This window comes from Schistocerca serialis, chromosome 7 (genome assembly GCF_023864345.2).
Source record: "Schistocerca serialis cubense isolate TAMUIC-IGC-003099 chromosome 7, iqSchSeri2.2, whole genome shotgun sequence".
Classification (NCBI taxonomy): Eukaryota; Metazoa; Arthropoda; class Insecta; order Orthoptera; family Acrididae; genus Schistocerca; species Schistocerca serialis.
Window position 1 is genome coordinate 375,580,753 of NC_064644.1, and position 19,131 is coordinate 375,599,883.

At 41.8% G+C, this 19,131-nt stretch overlaps 1 protein-coding gene across 1 annotated transcript in view; it reads right to left on the reverse strand.

Moving 5' to 3' along the window:
• LOC126413100 (myrosinase 1-like) overlaps positions 1–19,131 on the reverse strand; it is a 67,511-nt gene that overhangs the window by 25,471 nt on the left and 22,909 nt on the right. Inside the window, exons 5-6 of the mRNA XM_050082995.1 lie at positions 14,608–14,702; positions 14,297–14,444 (exon numbers count right to left, since the gene is read on the reverse strand). Of these exons, the coding sequence (XP_049938952.1) occupies positions 14,297–14,444; positions 14,608–14,702 (243 nt within the window). The remainder of the gene's footprint in view (positions 1–14,296; positions 14,445–14,607; positions 14,703–19,131) is intronic.

Here is a 19,131-nt window from a genome sequence, read left to right on the forward strand (position 1 = left end):
GGTATGAAAATGATCCGTACAGCGAGCCCCCGTAGTGGTGTTGGATACTTTCAATAACTGTGCATAACGACATGCCGAACAGAGCTCCAATGTGCTATCTTATAGGAACCGAGGGAGTTGGTCTCGCACAAATAGAGTATACGATGGGGCAGTCAATTGGAAGAGACTCTTAACGCCCACGTGTTAACTGAAAATCTGTGTTGGTGGTTCTTTACATCTGTAGTATGAGAATTCGCAGCAGCACGTACCTGAATACTGAGACTATGGAGTATATCGTTTCTAGTGAACTAAGTTTCATACGAAAAGAGTACAAACTCACGAAAGCGAGAGTGTAACATACTATAACATTGCAGAATCCCTTGACTCTAAAGGACGAGAGGTCCGAACTCACGAGAAGGATAACGGGACATTCCCTATAAATAATAGGGTAGAATCTGCTGTTGCTGCATTTGCTTGTAGTACAAATCTGTATGCAATTCACAATTAACGTTCAGCTGATAGTGTTGATTGCGGTTTCCTCATCCACATGACCAATCTTTGTTTCTTTCGAACCTAGACTATATTTATATATAGAGTGTTTCAGAACTCATGTTACACACTTCTAGAGGTTGTAGAGCGGTCTTAGAAGATCAATTTCTACGTAGGTACCCTTGTCCGGAAACGTCATCCGGCGACGCTACAGAGCGTCAAAGTTATGGACTCCGTCGCGAGTAAATATATGTAAACAGGGTGTTTCTAGGATGATGGAGATAAAGAGCATCTGTACCAGAAACGAACGAGTCGTAAGTCATAAGCGAAAACCGTTATGATACCTCTGACAGTGGAATACATGTACTGGCACTGTTGTTCCTAAGAATGTAGGGTAGGCGACTTTCAGTGATGGTAGTATGGACCAAGACAAGGAAAAAAAGTCCAGTAAATATGTGCTCAAAAATGAGTACCTGAGGAGTCATGAGCAGTTATTCATTTCGCTGCCGTATTGAACGAATTCTCATAGCTCTTAAGGTATGCATTTTAGAGTTCATTTTTACTAGACATTTCTTCTTGTTCCGGCCCATAGATCACCTCTGGAAGTGGCCAACAGTACAAGCATATCAACAATAGTACAGTACATGTATTCCACTGTCAGAGGTATAAGTAAGCTTTTCACTTATAAATTTCGACAAGTTCATTTCCAGTATACGGACCGTTACCTCAGATTGATACATTTAGCCTTCTCCACCATGCTAGAAAGTTTGTAACATCATCAATGGGGGGGTCAAGGAAGGAACCTCCACGACAACACTCTACAGCAACGTCATCAGACTATAGCATGCAGGCGTCCCCTGGAAATGTTGTCAATAACGATAACGGCCATTCCTTCCACCACCGAAAAGCTTGGAAGAAACCTTGGTCGTGGCCCTTTAGTGGAATGAAAGGTTGTGGCCTGGTTTCCGGATACGAAAATGTAAAGTAAAAAGTAAAAATGTGTAACATCATCACGGACATGTCCGAATGAACGGACGAGATGACCAGTAGCCTCCTCTATGCAGATGCGCAGCATGCCCGAGCTCTGACGGGACTCGGCGAAATGCCGCGAGTAATGAGGATAATGAGCAGGTTCGTTCAAATGGCTCTGAGCACTGTGGGACTCAACATCTAAGGTCATCAGTTCCCTAGAACTTAGAACTACTTAAACCTAACTAACCTAAGGACATCACACACATCCATGCCCGAGGCAGGTTTCGAACCTGTGAACGTAGCGGTCGCGCAGTTCCAGACTGAAGCACCTAGAACCGCTCGGCCACAACGGCCGGCTAATGAGCAACTTATGGACACACTAGTAAAGTGTGTCCATAAGTTGAAAATTTGTGTCTGATGGAAGGCGTACCAGGGCAATCCGTGCATTCTGGTGACCATGGTGTCCGAATGGCCTAGCGGTCAGCGCATCTGCCTAATAAACAAGACAATGGCGTTCGAATACCTGTCTCGCACAAATGTGTCAACTACCCCCTTAGATTTAAACCAGAGTCCATTCGCAATCAATGCCTATACTTCCTTTGGATACTTAACTTACATTTTTGGTAACAGAGACAGTGGTATTAGGGAACAGATCAAACGGTGTGACATCAGGTGTTTGTGACACTTACGGTAGTCATAAAACTTTAATTTTCGCGGCGAAAAAACATCAGGTTGTTAAATTTACTTTGCGCCTGTTTGCTGGTTTATGCCGGCACTACCAATACACGTTGAAATCAGGGTGACCTACTACAATGGCACGACGCTGCAGGAGACAAAACGATATGTCGCAGCCCAGTGATGAAGTGGAACATCGTGCGGTAGTACTTTTTCTGAATTTGAAGATCAACAACGAGAGAACAATCCATGTTGAATGAATTTAACGACCGGCCGGGGTGGCCTAGCGGTACTAGGCGCTACAGTCTGGAACCAAAAATGTGTGTGAAATCTTGTAGGACTTAACTGCTAAGGTCATCAGTCCCTAAGCTTACACACTACTTAACCTAAATTATCCTCAGGACAAACACACGCCCCCATGCCGGAGGGAGGACTCGAACCTCCGCCGGGAGCAGCCGCACAGTCCACGACTGCAGCGCCCTAGACCGCTCGCCTAATCCCGCGCGGCTGAGTCTGGAACCGCGCGACCGCTACGGTCGTAGGTTACAATCTTGCCTCGGGCAGGGATGTGTGTGATGTCCTCAGGTTAGTTAGGTTTAAGTAGTTCTAAGTTCTAGGGGGCTGATGACCTCAGACGTTAAGTCCCATAGTGCTCAGAGCTGGTTGAACCAGTTGAATTTAACGGCCATAATCCACCATCGTATGAATCAGTGACAATGAGAGATGGATAAACAGTACTGGCCATTAAAATTGCTACACCAAGAAGAAATGCAGATGATAAACGGGTATTCATTGGTCAAAGATATTATACTAGAATTGACATGTGATTACATTTTCACGCAATTTGGGTGCATAGATCCTGATAGATCCTGAGAAATCAATACCCAGAACAACCACCTCTGGCCATAATAACGGCTTTGATACGCCTGGGCATTGAGTCAAACAGAGCTTGAATGGCGTGTACAGGTTCAGCTGCCCATGCAGTAGTGACTGGCGTATTGTGACAAGCCAGTTGCTCGGCCACCATTGTCCAGACCATTTAAATTGGTGAGAGATCTGGAGAATGTGCTGGCCAGGGCAACAGTCGAACATTTTCTTTATCCAGAAAGGCACGTACAAGATCTGCAACATGCGGTCGTGCATTATCCTGCTGAAATGTAAGGTTTCGCAGGGATCGAATGAAGGGTAGAGCCACGGGTCGTAACACATCTGAAATGTAACGTCCACTGTTCAAAGTGCCGTCAATGCGAACAAGAGGCGACCGAGACGTGTAACCAAAGGCACCCCATACCATCAAGCTGGGTGATACGCCAGTATAGCGATGAAGAATACGCGCTTCCAATATGCGTTCACCGTGATGTCACCAAACACGGATGTGACCATCATGATGCTGTAAACAGAACCTGGATTCATCCGAAAAAATGACGTTTTGCCATTCGTGCACTCAGGTTTGTCGTTGGGTAGACGCTCCTGTCTGTGATGCAGCGTCAAGGGTAATTGCAGCCATGGTCTCCGAGCTGATATTCCATGCTGCTGCAAACGTCATCAAACTGTACGTGCAGATGGTTGTTGTCCTGCAAACGTCCCAATCTGTTGACTCAGGGATCCAGACGTGGCTGCACGATGCGTTACAGCCATGCGGATAACATGCCCGTCATCTCGACTGCTAGAGAAACGAGGCCGTTGGGATCCAGCACGGCGTTCCGTATTACCCTCCTGAACCCATCGATCCCATATTCTGCTAACAGTCATTGGATCTCGACCAACGCGAGCACCAATGTCGCGATACGATAAACTTCAATCGCGATAGGCTAGAATCCGACCTTTATCAAAGTCGGAAACGTGATGGTACGCGTCTCTCCTCCTTTCAAGAGGCATCACAACTACGGTTCACCAGGCAATCCCGCTGTACTGCTGTTTGTGTATGAGAAATCGGTAGGAAACTTTCCTCGTGTTAGCACGTTGTAGGTGTCGTCACCGGCGCCAACATTGTGTGAATGCTACGGTAAGCTAATCATTTGCATATCACAGCATCTTCTTCCTGTCGGTTAAATTTTGCGTCTGTAGCACGTCATCTTCGTGGTGTAGAAATTTTAATGGCCAGTAGTGTATGTTGCTGTGTCGTCCAAATAAGACACAGCCAAGACAAAAACACCACAGGCGCAAAGATGCGAGCTGGCGCCAGTGACATAGAGACCCTTTACTTGCACGAGTTGCAACAGTGCCACGGGCGGCGCTGAGGATGAAGACATCGACCTCGCCTAGGCCAATTGCTGGCTGAGTACAATCCGCCAATTACCGGATGACAACGGACGTAAGCCTACTCGGAAGACCTAAGAGCAGCTCTCACCCACTTGGTTATAGATCATCGCCTACGGCTCACTTAGACAGGGAATGTAGTTTAGTGAACTTTTAGAACTGAACGGACATTTGTTGCAACTGTATTTGCTATGTACTGTGAAGTTTACCTATGATTATTTGCACTTTTTTATGTTATTTTACAAGCAGTGTTGCAGATTTTCTTATTCAACTAGTCACACAAGTAAACCTTTGTAATTCATTTGTGTGACTCTGTTACTGATTTGTTGGAGAGTTGTAGAACCTACGTTTTTCTATTCTGTTAACTAACCCTGGGGCACATCTCCGTAATAGTGACAGGGACAAATTGTCTTATCGGTATACTGCACCAGAAGACGTTTCACGAAGTCACAAACTCGGCCTACCGTTATAACTGTGGCAAGTCGGTCTCCAGAGCATTAGCGAAGAGGCCTTACAAACCTGGCGACGAGGGTTTACAAAATATATAATATAGCGGGTACATGTGGAAACTGTGGCTGTAAATTGCATTTATAGCGGAAAATAACAAGTGTTCCCTTTTACTACGATCCTTTTACTACACGTTCCGAACTATCGGAGACGTACTGAAAAATATTCAATAAGAAATCTAGAATCCCTCCGAACAGGCCTTGGAAGCCGAAACGGCACCGACCGGCCGCCGTGTCATCCTCAGACCACAGACGTCATAGGATGCGGATATGGAGGGGCATGTGGTCAGCACACAGATCTCCCGGCCGCATGTCAGTTTACTAGACCGGAGCCGTTACTTCTCTTTCAAATAGTTAGGCTGATTGCCTCACAAGGGCTGAGTGCACCCTGCTTGCCAACAGCGCTCGGCAGACCGGATGGTCACCTATCCTAGCGCTAGGCCAGACCGACCAGCGCTTAACTTCGATAAACTGACGGGAACCAGTGTTACGGCTGCGGCAAATCCGTTGGCACTGAAAAATATGCTTATTAGTAACTGAGCATCTGTCAGAAACCGAAGTGGAAACTACATTGTTTACAATCATAATCACGTAAAACGTTTTATCAGCTATACTCAGTATCAATAGTTGTAAGTAGGCTGTTTATGTTTTCTCTATGTAAGTAGGCTGTTTAGGTTTTTTATTGGTAACGCCACCTCTGTATGAAAATCACTGGCTGTGCTGTGTGCAGTCTGTGGCTGCTTTGCATTGTTGTAATACTGCCATTGTAGTGTTGGGCAGCGGTAGCTGGATGTGAACAGCGCGTAGCGTTGCGCAGTTGGAGGTGAGCCGCCAGCAGTGGTGGATGTGGGGAGAGAGATGGCGGAGTTTTGAACTTTGTCATGAACTGCTATATTTATATATGATGATATCAAGGTAAATACATTTGCTAACTATCCCTATCAGTAGTTAGTGCCTTCCATAGTTTGAATCTTTTATTTAGCTGGCAGTAGTGGCGCTCGCTGTATTGCAGTAGCTTGAGCAGCGAAGATTTTTGTGAGGTAAGTGATTTGTGAAAGGTATAGTTTAATGTTAGTCAGGGCCATTCTTTTGTAGGGAATTTTGAAAGTCAGATTGCGTTGCGCTAACAAAATATTGTGTGTCAGTTTAAGGACAGTCGTGTATAATTGTTCAAAGGGGAAGTTTCATATGTCGACCCTTAGCCTAGGATACCTCACTGGAATCTTCTGATTTTTCTTGTAGTTTGTGTAATTAGTGTAGATGTTGTTTATTGCTAGCGCGTAATTGTAGAGAGAATCTCCTTTGTAGTTGCAGTCTTTCATTGTGGTACAGTAAAACAGTTGTAGCATGCATGCAGTTTTACACCAAGTATTTCTCAGCAGCGCGTGCAATTAACTAGATATTTTTTCTGTGTTATGTTAATGTGTTCTCTTATTTTTGCTCTTCAAATTGTGCTTTTCTGTGTTGTCATGTGAAATATTGTGACAATAATGGCGTGTGAAAAACGTAATACTAGACTCCAAAGTAAACTGAGAAATGACAGTGAAGACGAAAGCAGTGTGTTAGCGCCGCAGAGTAATGAATTAACAGACATTCAAAGTAGTAATTTGGTAACTGTGCATAGGGAAATGGAGCGGGCGGCAAACAATGGCGTGGACAGTGAAACAATTAGTGAAGAGGGACGCATTATCGAACGATCGGTCGGCAACAGCTCGCCTCAGGAATCCGAAATGACAGGAAACAATCTCGCAAATACTGTAGATTCAGGTTTTGGTTCCTCACCGTTTTCTCAAATAAGTCAAGACACATTTTCTGCTTGTCAAAATGTGAATGTTGCCGGTGCAAATTCACTGCCGAAAAGCACTGAGGAACATGTTCCAGACACCAGTGCATTGTTATTACAATTAATACAGCAAATGGGACAAACACAGCAAAAGCTTCAAAAGTTAGACACAATGGAACAAAATCTTCGAAAGTTAGACACAGTGGAACAAAATCTTAAAAAGTTAGACACAATGGAACAACATCAGAGACAAACACAGCAACAGTTAGACGCAATGGAACAAAATCTTCACACCACGCTTGAACAAACACGTGAAGATTTAACTACTGAGTTACATAACATTGAATCGAAATGTCAAAAAGTCTGTAATGACGTAAAAACACAAATTTGTGAGCATTTTCAACCTATTTTTTCGCGGCATGAAAATGTATTACAGAATCACGAAGCAGCCATAAAAGAACTGCAAACCATTGTTCATGAAAATCACGACACCTTGCAAGCTAAATTTGACTCAGTTGCATCTACCGATTCGGTTACGCAACTTGCAAAAACTCAGGATAACTTAAAGGACACAGTAGATTCGATTTCAACACAAATGGACACTCTGAAACTTGGTTCAGAAAAACACACTGAGGAAATGTGTTCATTATCAGAGAAAGTAGTTGAACTTTCGGATCAGCTAAATAATTTATCTACGAAGGTAGATGATAATCTGAATGACGCAAAACCGGTAGTCTTTAATGACACAGAACAGAGCGAACAAATTAGGAAACTGAAACAAAATCTGAATCAAATTGATACGCAACACCAAAGAGAAATCCGGGAAGTACAAGATCAGCTGACACAGGTAATACAAGAATTACGTATTTCAGAAGACACTCGCGCTCCAACACGGGAAGAGGAACTTAGAAATACGCAAAAGCCACAAAATAATAACACAGGGCATTTCGGTAATTATGAAAGAAATTGGCAAGGTACACCGAATTTTGAGATGGAACCGCCGACACGACGTAACTATGACCGAGATGCTACTCGCCGACACGATGATTGTGACTATAAGCTGTTCATTACTACACGTAAATTCAAAACGTTTAAGAATTCTGGCAACGACATTCATCCACAAGCATGGCTCCATCAATTCTCTCATTGTTTTCCTCCCAACTGGTCATTGGAGCACAGATTAGAATTTATGTGTGGCTACTTAGAGAATGAACCAGCTGTAAGAATGCGATCGGTAATTCACGATTGCCACAGTGAAGGAGAATTTTACCATGCCTTCCTCTCAGCATATTGGTCTCAAGCCACACAAGACCGCGTAAAACATGGCATCATAATGATGAAACATTTCGAACAATCTGAATTCTCCAGTCTTGTGAAATATTTTGAAGACATGTTGCACAAGAATCAGTACCTGTCAAACCCATACAGCCCCTCAGTACTCATCCGCATTTGCTTAATCAAATTACCTGAACATTTACGACATATTATTTTGGCAGGACGTTGCAAAGACGACATTGAAGCTTTTCAGGGACTGTTACAACAACTGGAAAGTGACACTGACAATCGCGGAACACAGGAGCACAACAATTACAGATCACATCAGTCGCAATTCCGCGATGAAAGAAATAATAACTGGACGCGACAAGGCTATTCTCACAACACAAATCGTGACCGAAACAGACACCACCCGTATTACAACCGTTGGCAGAGTAGTAATAATTACAGGGAACGATCACCTCTCCGCGGTAGTGACTATCACAGAGACAATCAGAGAAACAGACAATTTGGGAACCAAAATAATTATTATCAAGGGAGACAGAATAACTTTAGACGCAACGGTCCAACGCGCAGTTACGATTCAGGGAGAAATTCTCCACCACTTAACCGACAAGAAAGGAACTACAGGAACTACCGATATGACGACAGACGATGTGATCGTAACGACAGACGTCAATTGCATCAGAACTGGCGGGATTCAAACAGAGCAGGGCCCTCTCGGCAAGGCGAATTTGTAGAAGTTAGGTCTCCGAACCCGAATAACGGCGCGCGCCAACAAAGAGACAGATAATGACTCGCACAGCAGGCAGCCGCGTGCGCCCGCTGGCTCAGGGAAAAATAACAAAGACGCTAGCCTTGAGAAAAGATTTAGCATTCTTTACCGATGTAAACAACATGATAATTGCTTTGAAGTTGAAAGTCTGCGTACTAGGAAGAGTAAAGGATTGCACCACACTTCACATGTAAAACCGCTTACTGAGAGATAATCTGCTTTTTAACTTTGTCTTTGCCATCAAACTTTTCACTTCACATTTCTAGTATGCTTTGTCAGATTTAGAATCTGTTAACATGTAACAATGTTTGAAGTGAAATATCCAGTCAAGAACCAAGAGAACTTATTTAAACAGAAATTACGAATGCATTGTTATAATGAACAGACGACACAGTGTTGTTAATTGTACATTCTTGCTTGTTAGTTGCACGATTACGTAACGACTATCAGGCTTACGTACTTAGTACACATACTGGTACTGCTAATGAGATTTTAATGCAATTTTTGGTTTACTTGAAAATACATTCTGGGTTTAAAGTACTTTCTGTGAGATACCAGAGGACACAGTGGTTAGTTTATGTGACAGCTACACGATGTTATCACGACGCTACTAATGAGTGACAATTCACAATGTTGCTTTTGCAGTGTATCTGTTTTATATCTGCACAGTTTTCTGAATTCTTCTAGGAAGAAAAACATGTTTTAGTAGTAACTTTTGTTGTATAGCAACAATGAGACAGCCTTTTTCGTGGCATAACAATACGTTACTGTACAGTACTTTCTTCATTACAACAATAAGCGTAATAACTACGATATCTATACGCAAAGCATTTCACTTTTGTGTATTATGAGGTAAGTACATTGACTTATGCAGAACTTAGCTTTCGGAGGACGATAACTACGACACTTCCACACAGATTATGTTGCAATAAGACGCACATTTAGCGCTACAGTACACGTATTTGAGTGATTAATTTTGTACTTAAAACATTTATTTTTAAAGATTTTTGAATTACAAAGAAAGTTTTCCGTGATACATTTCATTGCATTGCTGTAATCTGTAACACCTGAGGGTATAATTACATTAATCCTCAGAGGGGTACATGCTTACTTTATGTACCATGTGTTTGGCAAGCACAAGGAGCCCTAGCTAATATGGTATTTGCTTATACAACTTTACACATTGGTACCATATTTTTCTAACACTCAAATTACACAGCTATCTGATCATTTAACAGAGAAAGAAACTTTTTTTACTACATCTGTGACACATGTTTACGCAATTACACAGTTGGATAACTTCACACTTACGAAATTGTATTTTGTCTGTACTTTGAGAAATGCTCACATTTTTTGGAACCATTGTGATACTATGAGAGCTTTGAATGATGTATTTGGTATGGATTCATGATTTTTAAAGTACTTTTGAGGCAGATGACACTTTTGACATGAGCAGAGAATTTTTTTTAATTATTGGAGGAAGCTACGACGATTTTGAGATTTGACTGAAGTGTTATGATGTTATTATTACAACGACGATGTGTATTATGTTGTTGAGGAATGTTTATTATGCTACGTATTTCTCATGATGAAATATTGAAGAAGTGTCGACGAATATGTATATGTATAATGAGGTAAGGAATAATGAGTAATGTTTAAGGACTCTTGACTTGTGAAACAGGATGTTGGAAACCAAGAATCGTACTTTAAGAGTTATGAAATGTGTGACTGTATCACAATGCTGACCAATATTTTTTTTGGACACTTATATTTATAGGATTTTCTTTCTACAGATTTGCAACGCTAATTCTTGACCCGTGAAATATTTTTATAAGAGACTGCAACGGTAGCAGAAACTGCTGTCGTAAATATTTCCGTACGATAGTTAAGTGACCACCTGCACGTAATGCGTCGCGGGCACCCAGCTGTGTCAGACGCCTGGAGAAAAAGCCATTATTGCGAGCCCTTTTCAGCGGCACAGGTAGAACAAAAAAAAAGGGGAGGCCATTATCCTTGGAAATATTCTTACATCTGCAAACCTGATAATGACAAGTGTCTTTCTATGAGAATTGAGAGCTACTGACTTACGAAATGCCACATAGCTATTGAATGATGTTTTTATGCTTTGGTTTGCGTAATTGCTTATTTCATTTGATATCTGGTTTCCAGCTGTGTTGCAGCATTGCTTTTATAAAATGAAATGCATTTGCTAATGTGAACACTTTCTGTCAACAGATCTATTAAATAATTATTTTATGATCCACATTCTTTAAAAAAGGAGCACTTGGAAAGGAAAGAACACTAAGAAGGAACTAGTAACAGTAACACATAATTTTCTTTTCAAGTACATGGTAATATTTCTTTTTACAATCAGTTGTTGTGGTGCACCACTTTAATTACATAGACATTAAGATGTGAATATACATTTCCCTTATTGTTGTTTTTCCTGAAATATTTTTTATGCTTGAGCTTTGTTATGCTTAGGTATACGTCATAGCATTTGCTGCTGCTGTTTGCCAGGCATAGTGTTACTGAATTTGACTTTGTGTTACTCTTCTAAGCTAGTTTTTCTTGTTTCCTGCACAGTGCCTTATATTAGTTGTAATTTTGCATTTTTCTGTTAATTTAGATTTGCTGCTGCTTACTTTGCAATTTTCCATTTTTTTGGTAATTGCTGTTTATATTAATTGTTTTATGTGCTGCTGCATTGCCTCGTCCCTTAGTTTAGCATCTGAGATCAGTAGATTTAAGTTAGCTTAAGAGGGGGTAGACTATATAAGAAACTGACTATGGACAATATGAAAAAGATTTGGGCCAAAATGAGTATTGTACACTGAGAAATAATTATATTGAAAGAAATATGAATAGAATACAGAAAGCATGCTTAGATAGAATTTTTTTGGTGGAAACAAAGGATGAAATAAGAGGAAAGATATATGAAGTTTTGGGTTGGACTGCAGTACCAAATGTTACACTGAAAACGAACCCTGTCCTTTCCTATTGGTGTTATCCCACTATGTTTGTGTGTACCCTTGTGTATTTGTTTTCTTCCTGTCTCTGTGTAGTTTCATAGAACTTTTTTCTCTTCTAATACTAAGCTACATTCACTATGATGAGGAATACTGTTATCCTCGAATATAATTGGCATTAATAATATGTTATTTACTTTGTAAAGATGTTAGACATTATTCATTCTGTTTAAATGCTCATGTGTGAAGTTGATGTTTCAATAATTATTCTGATCTTCTATGTATGTACTCATGTCATAATTCCTGTAACACTGACGTATATGTCTATTTCTATTCCTTTGTAAAGCCTGTACTACAAATGTTATCTATATTGTTATGTTTTTAATGATGTATTTTGTACCTTTATTGTATTCTTATGTTATAAAATTGTAATTGTCACCAGTTCATGATATTATTAACTTGTTAGTTACATTTCACTGCACACGTTTCTGTTGGTCGTAGTATATGGACAGTATGTGAGAAGTTGGGACTGTTAGTGTTTGCACGTGTGTTACTAATTCAGCAAGGGACTGGATAACAGCATTGCTGGTTCTAAGGACAATTAAAAGAAAAACTTTCTGAGTGCACAAGTGGTGGTTTATGGACTTGCTATATTCTCCGCAAGAATCTTCGATGGTGATTGTGCACATGCACAGTCGCAACGGATGGCTGCTGGCCGTCTCTACAAGGACTACAGTGAGTCTACACCTTTGATGACTCACCAATACCATTATTTCTACAAGGACTGCAGTGGGTCTGCACCTCTGGTGGCCCACCAGTACCATTATCTCTTCAAGGACTACAGTGGGTCTACATCTTTGATGATCCATCAATACCATTATTTCTACAAGGACTGCAGTGGGTCTGCACCTCTGGTGGCCCACCAATATCGTAATCTCTACCAGGACTACGGTGGGTCTGCTCTGTGATAACCTACCTACCAATATTCATCAAAACTTCGACTCACTCTGCAGTGGGTTTGCTCCATTGTGGCCCATTACCTGTCAGCATGTCAAGAGTCAGCATTGTCTTTCCGTTGGAAGGACAACACTACTTCTTCAAGACTGTATGGAAATCCACTACTTCTATGTGCAATTTCTTTTACTAATGAGAAAGTGTAATTACTATTATAATGAATGATCAGGACTGTCTTTATGGACTGTGAGAAAATTTTAGCTTTTGACCAACATTGTATCAATAAGTGTGTGCATTTGATTTCTTTGTTATTGTAATTATGAAAAATTTTATCAAATCATTATTGGCCACTGCCCAAAAAAAAATTTGTAAAATTTTTGTGGGGAGCATGGGGGCTATGTAAGTAGGCTGTTTATGTTTTCTCTATGTAAGTAGGCTGTTTAGGTTTTTTATTGGTAACGCCACCTCTGTATGAAAATCACTGGCTGTGCTGTGTGCAGTCTGTGGCTGCTTTGCATTGTTGTAATACTGCCATTGTAGTATTGGGCAGCGGCAGCTGGATGTGAACAGCGCGTAGCGTTGCGCAGTTGGAGGTGAGCCGCCAGCAGTGGTGGATGTGGGGAGAGAGATGGCGGAGTTTTGAAATTTGTCATGAACTGCTATATTTATATATGATGATATCAAGGTAAATACATTGTTTGTTCTCTATTAATATCTTTCATTTGCTAACTATCCCTATCAGTAGTTAGTGCCTTCCATAGTTTGAATCTTTTATTTAGCTGGCAGTAGTGGCGCTCGCTGTATTGCAGTAGCTTGAGCAGCGAAGATTTTTGTGAGGTAAGTGATTTGTGAAAGGTATAGTTTAATGTTAGTCAGGGCCATTCTTTTGTAGGAAATTTTGAAAGTCAGATTGCGTTGCGCTAACAAAATATTGTGTGTCAGTTTAAGGACAGTCGTGTATAATTGTTCAAAGGGGAAGTTTCATAGTTACACCTTCTTCAGGGGAAAAGAGGCTGCAAAAGTCCAGTCCCCGCAAAAATGCTGGATATATGTGCTAAAAATGACTGTCCACAACAAAGTTGACTGCAAATAATGTTATTTAGCACAGTGAAGGAATTTAGAGAAAATTTTTGATTTGGATATGCTCAATATTTCGAGAAGAATGATAATGTTGGAAACGTCGTATGGCCATTACAACCAGTAGAGCCTCCAAAAACTATGTCGTCCTTGTGGTAGTCATATTGCATGTCATAACAGACGGATATTTTAAGGGATTGTCTGTTAGAACTTACTTAACGCTTCAAGTTTAATCAGGAACGTTTTCTTAAAGTAAACCATTACACTGTGAATCAAAATAATGTAACTGATCTGTTTACATTCGTTCCGGGTGTGTGACTTCGCTAGATCTCTGGTTCTGCTCAATGCATAAGCAACATAACTTATCGCTGAATGCCGGGAAATTCTTGTGAGACAGAGTTCAACATCAATCGCCGTTTATTTCCGGCTGCTGACATGATCTACTCACAAAATATCGTAAGAACAAAGATCGCTGATTGATGAATATGTGAGAAGAACAGATCATGGTACAGTCACGTCTGGACCGTATTGGATTACGTTATGCCCTCATCGTAATGGTCTGCCAATACATTTACATACTCACCCCTAATGTACTCAATCTCTTCCTGTGTGAAAGTTGGTAACCTTGATCGGGGCCGTCCCTCAGCCTCACTGTTGGCGTCCACTAGCTGTCGCACCAAAGCAGGGTAATCCCCATCCTGACTGTAGATAGGGTGTGCGAAGATACCCACCTGCAGAACACAGTGACAGATTAGTTTTCCTCAGTCATTCGTGTCCCATACATAGGCCTTACATGTCACGAGATTAAGATCAGTTGCACTCTCCAAGCAACGAGTAATACACTGAAATGTTATAGGAGCTCCAACTGGGTGACAGCAGAGCTACAGCACCCACCTGAAACTGTCGTGCCCTTTCAGCAGCCTCTGCATCCTCTGTCGAATTAGTCAGCGGTTCAAGTCCATCCATTTCAAAAGTAATTCCGACGCTACCTGTACAATATATGAGAACAACACTTACGGATTAGTTACATAAGATAGGTCAGAAACTAACTTGTATTATACACTGTACAGTAATTTTATAAAAAGGGTAAGCTAACTAGATCACAGTGTACAGCAGTTGAAATGCTACCTAAAATAATATCGATTGACTTGACACTTTCAAGTGCTCTGATATCTGAAAACAATATTGTACTCTTATGCATTTATTTGTATCGTTACCAAAACGTTTACATCGTTGCATTAAAGTTTTATACGGTAGATCAAAAAAACTCCGTAAGCACTACACTTACTACATATTTTAGATTCATGCCTTAGAGAAGCACATCACATCTATCACTATACGTACACCAACGAGCCAAGACGACATGAGCACCAGATTAATAACTTACTGGTCCATCTTCGGAGCGCAATACTTCACCGATACTGAGTGTGATGGACTCGACAGTTTGTTAGTAGGTTTGTCGACGTATGTCTCACCAGATGTCCACGCACAAGTCATGTAATTTTCTTAAACAGCGGGAAGCTGATTTGTGTACGCGGTAATGGTGCTTGATAGCGACCTAAAAGGCTCTATTGGATTCACATCAAGCTAATTTCGTAGCAAAAACTTCAACGTGAGTACACTTTCACGCTCCTCAAACCACTGTAGCACTGTTCTGGCATTGATATATGGACAATTATCCTGCTGGATAATTACTTAATAGGACATCGTTGATGGAATAACCCCTCCATATCAGGCAGGTTTCAGAAACAAGCGCAGCTGTTGCGAACAAGTTTTAGCACTAGCATGATATATAGAAAGCGTATTCCAGAACAGGATGAAGTCAAGTGCAGCTTTTGTTGATCTGTCGTCGGCATACGACACTGTGTGGCTCCAGGGTCTTATGCTTAAGTTCAAGAGACACATACCTAGTTTAAAACTGGCAACCTTAATGAACAACCTGCTGACGAACAGGTCTTTCAAAGTGAGCATCGGACACAACACCAGCAGATCGTATAAAATAAAAAATGGCCTTCCTCAAGGATCTCTGTTGGCTCCAACCCTTTTTAATTTGTATATTAGCGACTTGCCAAATACAGTCAGCAGGAAATTTTGCTACGCCGATGATTTGGCACTAATTGTACAAACTAAAACACTTGGGGAAGGAGCGAACGTACTCACAGAAGATCTGGACTCCTTGAATTCCTATTATAAAAAATGGCGACTCTGCCCTAATCCAACCAAGACTGAGGTGTGTGCTTTCGACTTGAACAATAAAATGGCCCACCAGGAACTGAATGTGAACTTCTGTGAACAAAGAGTGAAACACAACATCAACCCCAGATACCTTGGAATAACACTAGACCGCTCCCTGACTTACAAAAAACATCTAGAAAACGTAAGCCAAAAGCTAAAGAGTCGCAACAGCATCCTGAGAAAATTGGCTGGCTCGACTTGGGGGGCTTAAGCATCCACCTTACGTACTGCCGCAATAGCCCTGGTATATCCTGTTGGGAATATTGCTCTGCTGTCTGGCATTCGAGCACACATACTAAGAAAATCGACGTCCAGTTGAATGAGTTTATGAGGATAATAACGGGTACTATTAAATCCAGCCCAGTCCCTTGGCTGCATACTCTAAGCAATATCCCAAAAAAGTGGCTCTGAGCACTATGGGACTCAACTTCTGAGGTCATTCGTCCCCTAGCACTTAGAACTACTTAAACCTAACCAACCTAAGGACATCATACACATCCATGCCCGAGGCAGGATTCGAACCTGCGACCGTGGCGGTCTCGCGGTTCCAGACTGCAGCGCCTAGAACCGCACGGCCACTTCGGCCGGCAAGCAATATCCCACCTCCACAATTGAGAAAGCAAGAAGTAGCAGCAAGAGAGTGGTCAAAAATTCATGACTCAGATTACCCACAGAATCTGCCAATCTATGATGTTTTGAACGAAATACCATCGACCCGCTTGAAGTCACGGAAGCCTATATGGGTTAATACACAAGAATATCAACCTGACATCAAGGAGCAATGGCGGCACTTTTGGAATGATTCTGGAATTAGTAAACAAGGTATCTAAGATCCTACTCTGGAATTACTGGGCTTTGACCTGAGGAGATGTACCTGGATTAAATTAAACCGTATCAGAACGGGCCATGCAAGATCCAATGCATATAAGTACAAGTGGGGTCTATGCGACTCACCAGCCTGTCACTGTGGAGCACCAGAACAGAACGTCCGCCATATTATTGAGGAATGCCCCTTAAGAAGATACGCCGGACCTGTCTCTGAGGTTATATATGTGAAACCCTCTGCTTTGGATTGGCTGTGCAATCTAGATATTGAGCTTTAAGTATATGAATTAGTTTCCAGTCAGGCTTGCCAAGCTTTTAACGTGTAGTTATTTTGTCTTGAGTGTTTGTACTTTATCCTTTTGTGCTATTGCTTGTTTTTTACACATGTAATATTTACACATTGTTTTGTTTTATACATTTCGTGTACATCTTGTTGGACTTATATAAAATATTGTCGCTGTATTGCCATACGCAAAATAAAAAATAAGTAAATGAAATCCTGCTGGAAGATGATATCGCCGGCGGAGAAGACATCAAGCGTGAACAGGTGGTCCACAGCTGTGAACGGGTCTTGGATCACTACCATACTCCCACGCGAGCGCAGCAGAACGTCTCCAACGGCATAATACTGCTCCCATCCTTGGCGACGTGCTCATATCGACCTGCCGTTCGCGTAGATGACGGCGTTTGTGGAGACAACGATTGGCCTGAAGTAGCACAAACGTGATCCACGCGACAAGGCGACACGTTTCCACTGATCCACGGCCCAATCTCGACGATCTCGTGGCCACTGTTATCTTACTTGATCACGTCGTTGGGCCAACATATGGAAATGTGGGGATCGTCTGCTACTCAGACCCATGTTCAACAATGTACGATCAATGGTACGCTCCGAAACACTTATGCGTGCACCAGAATTATGCTCTTTAGGCAGAGATGTGACAAATCGCCACCTATTCTGCTTCACAGAGCGGGCAAGCCTCCCAATCCCCCGTTCTGTGAAGCGTTGTGGACGTCCAACCACTTATCGCCCAGTCGTCGTTCTACTACCTTCGTAGATGCTCACTACAGCAGCATGTGAACATCCAACAAGTTACATTTTAGAGATACTCGTTCACACGCTCTGGGGAATAATAATATCACCTTTGTCAAAGTCGCTTATGACAGTAGATTCCTCCATCTGCGGCCCGTGTGGTCACTAGAATGATTTTACCATCCGTCTTCGACCAACTTATATACTTCCCTCACCGCGTCACGTTCCCGCAACGCCACCAAGCGACATCCAGCCTCGCAGTGGCCTGGGGCCATAATGTTTCAGCTGATCAAGGATAATTCAAAAGCTCTTAATATAACTTGAAATTTAGAAACTAAAGGAAATTAAAATTTTCAGTTTCGCTTACATCCTCTAGTATACAGGGTGCTCAATTGATCGTCAGCGGACCAAATATCTCACGAAATAAACATGAAACGAAAAGACTACAAAGAACGAATCTTGTCTAGCTTGAAGGGGGAAACCAGATTGCGCTATGGTTGGCCCGCTAGATAGCGCTGCCATAGGTCAAACGGATATCAACTACGATTTTTTTAAATAGCAACACCCAGTTTTTATTACATATTCGGCCGGCCGGGGTGGCCGAGCGGTTCTAGGCGCTACAGTCTGGAACCTCGCGACCGTTACGGTCGTAGGTTCGCATCCTGCCTCGGGCATGGATGTGTATGATGTCCTTAGGTTAGTTACGCTTAAGTAGTTCTCAGTTCTAGGGGACTGATGACCTCAAAAGTTAAGTCCCATAGTGCTCAGAGCTATTTGAACCATTTTTTGTAGTACGTAAAGAAATATGAATGTTTTAGTTGGACCACTTTTTTCGCTTGGTGAGATATTTGGCCCGGTCCCTATCAATGGACCACCCTGTATGACAACGTTTCACTGTTTCTAGACTATCGTGACTGAAACTGTCTTCAGTGAGTGCTGTTGCATGTAAGGAAAAATGTAGTCACTCCAGATTGTTACAGCACGTGATAAATTATTGACACTACCTGTGACCTTTCACATCTTTGAGAATGAAACTTGTGTCAAGTGCGAGAAGAAAACACAAATGTAGTCGTCTCTCATATTCAGGGCTGAATCACTGGTATGCATTAAAGAAAGTAGAGGGCGTAGGAAGTGAGGCTGTGGCATCTGCGATTTCACAAACTTCCAAGCAGAATTGTTTCACAAATGTCAAGGACAGCCTTCTGCTTCTAGCTTGCTAGAAGTATAATGAATCCCTAGGGAACTTTTGCCTTTGTTTTGAAATTCCCAGCATACACAAAGTATAAGATGGGCGTTGTTAGATCAAGAAAGATACCTACCAACTA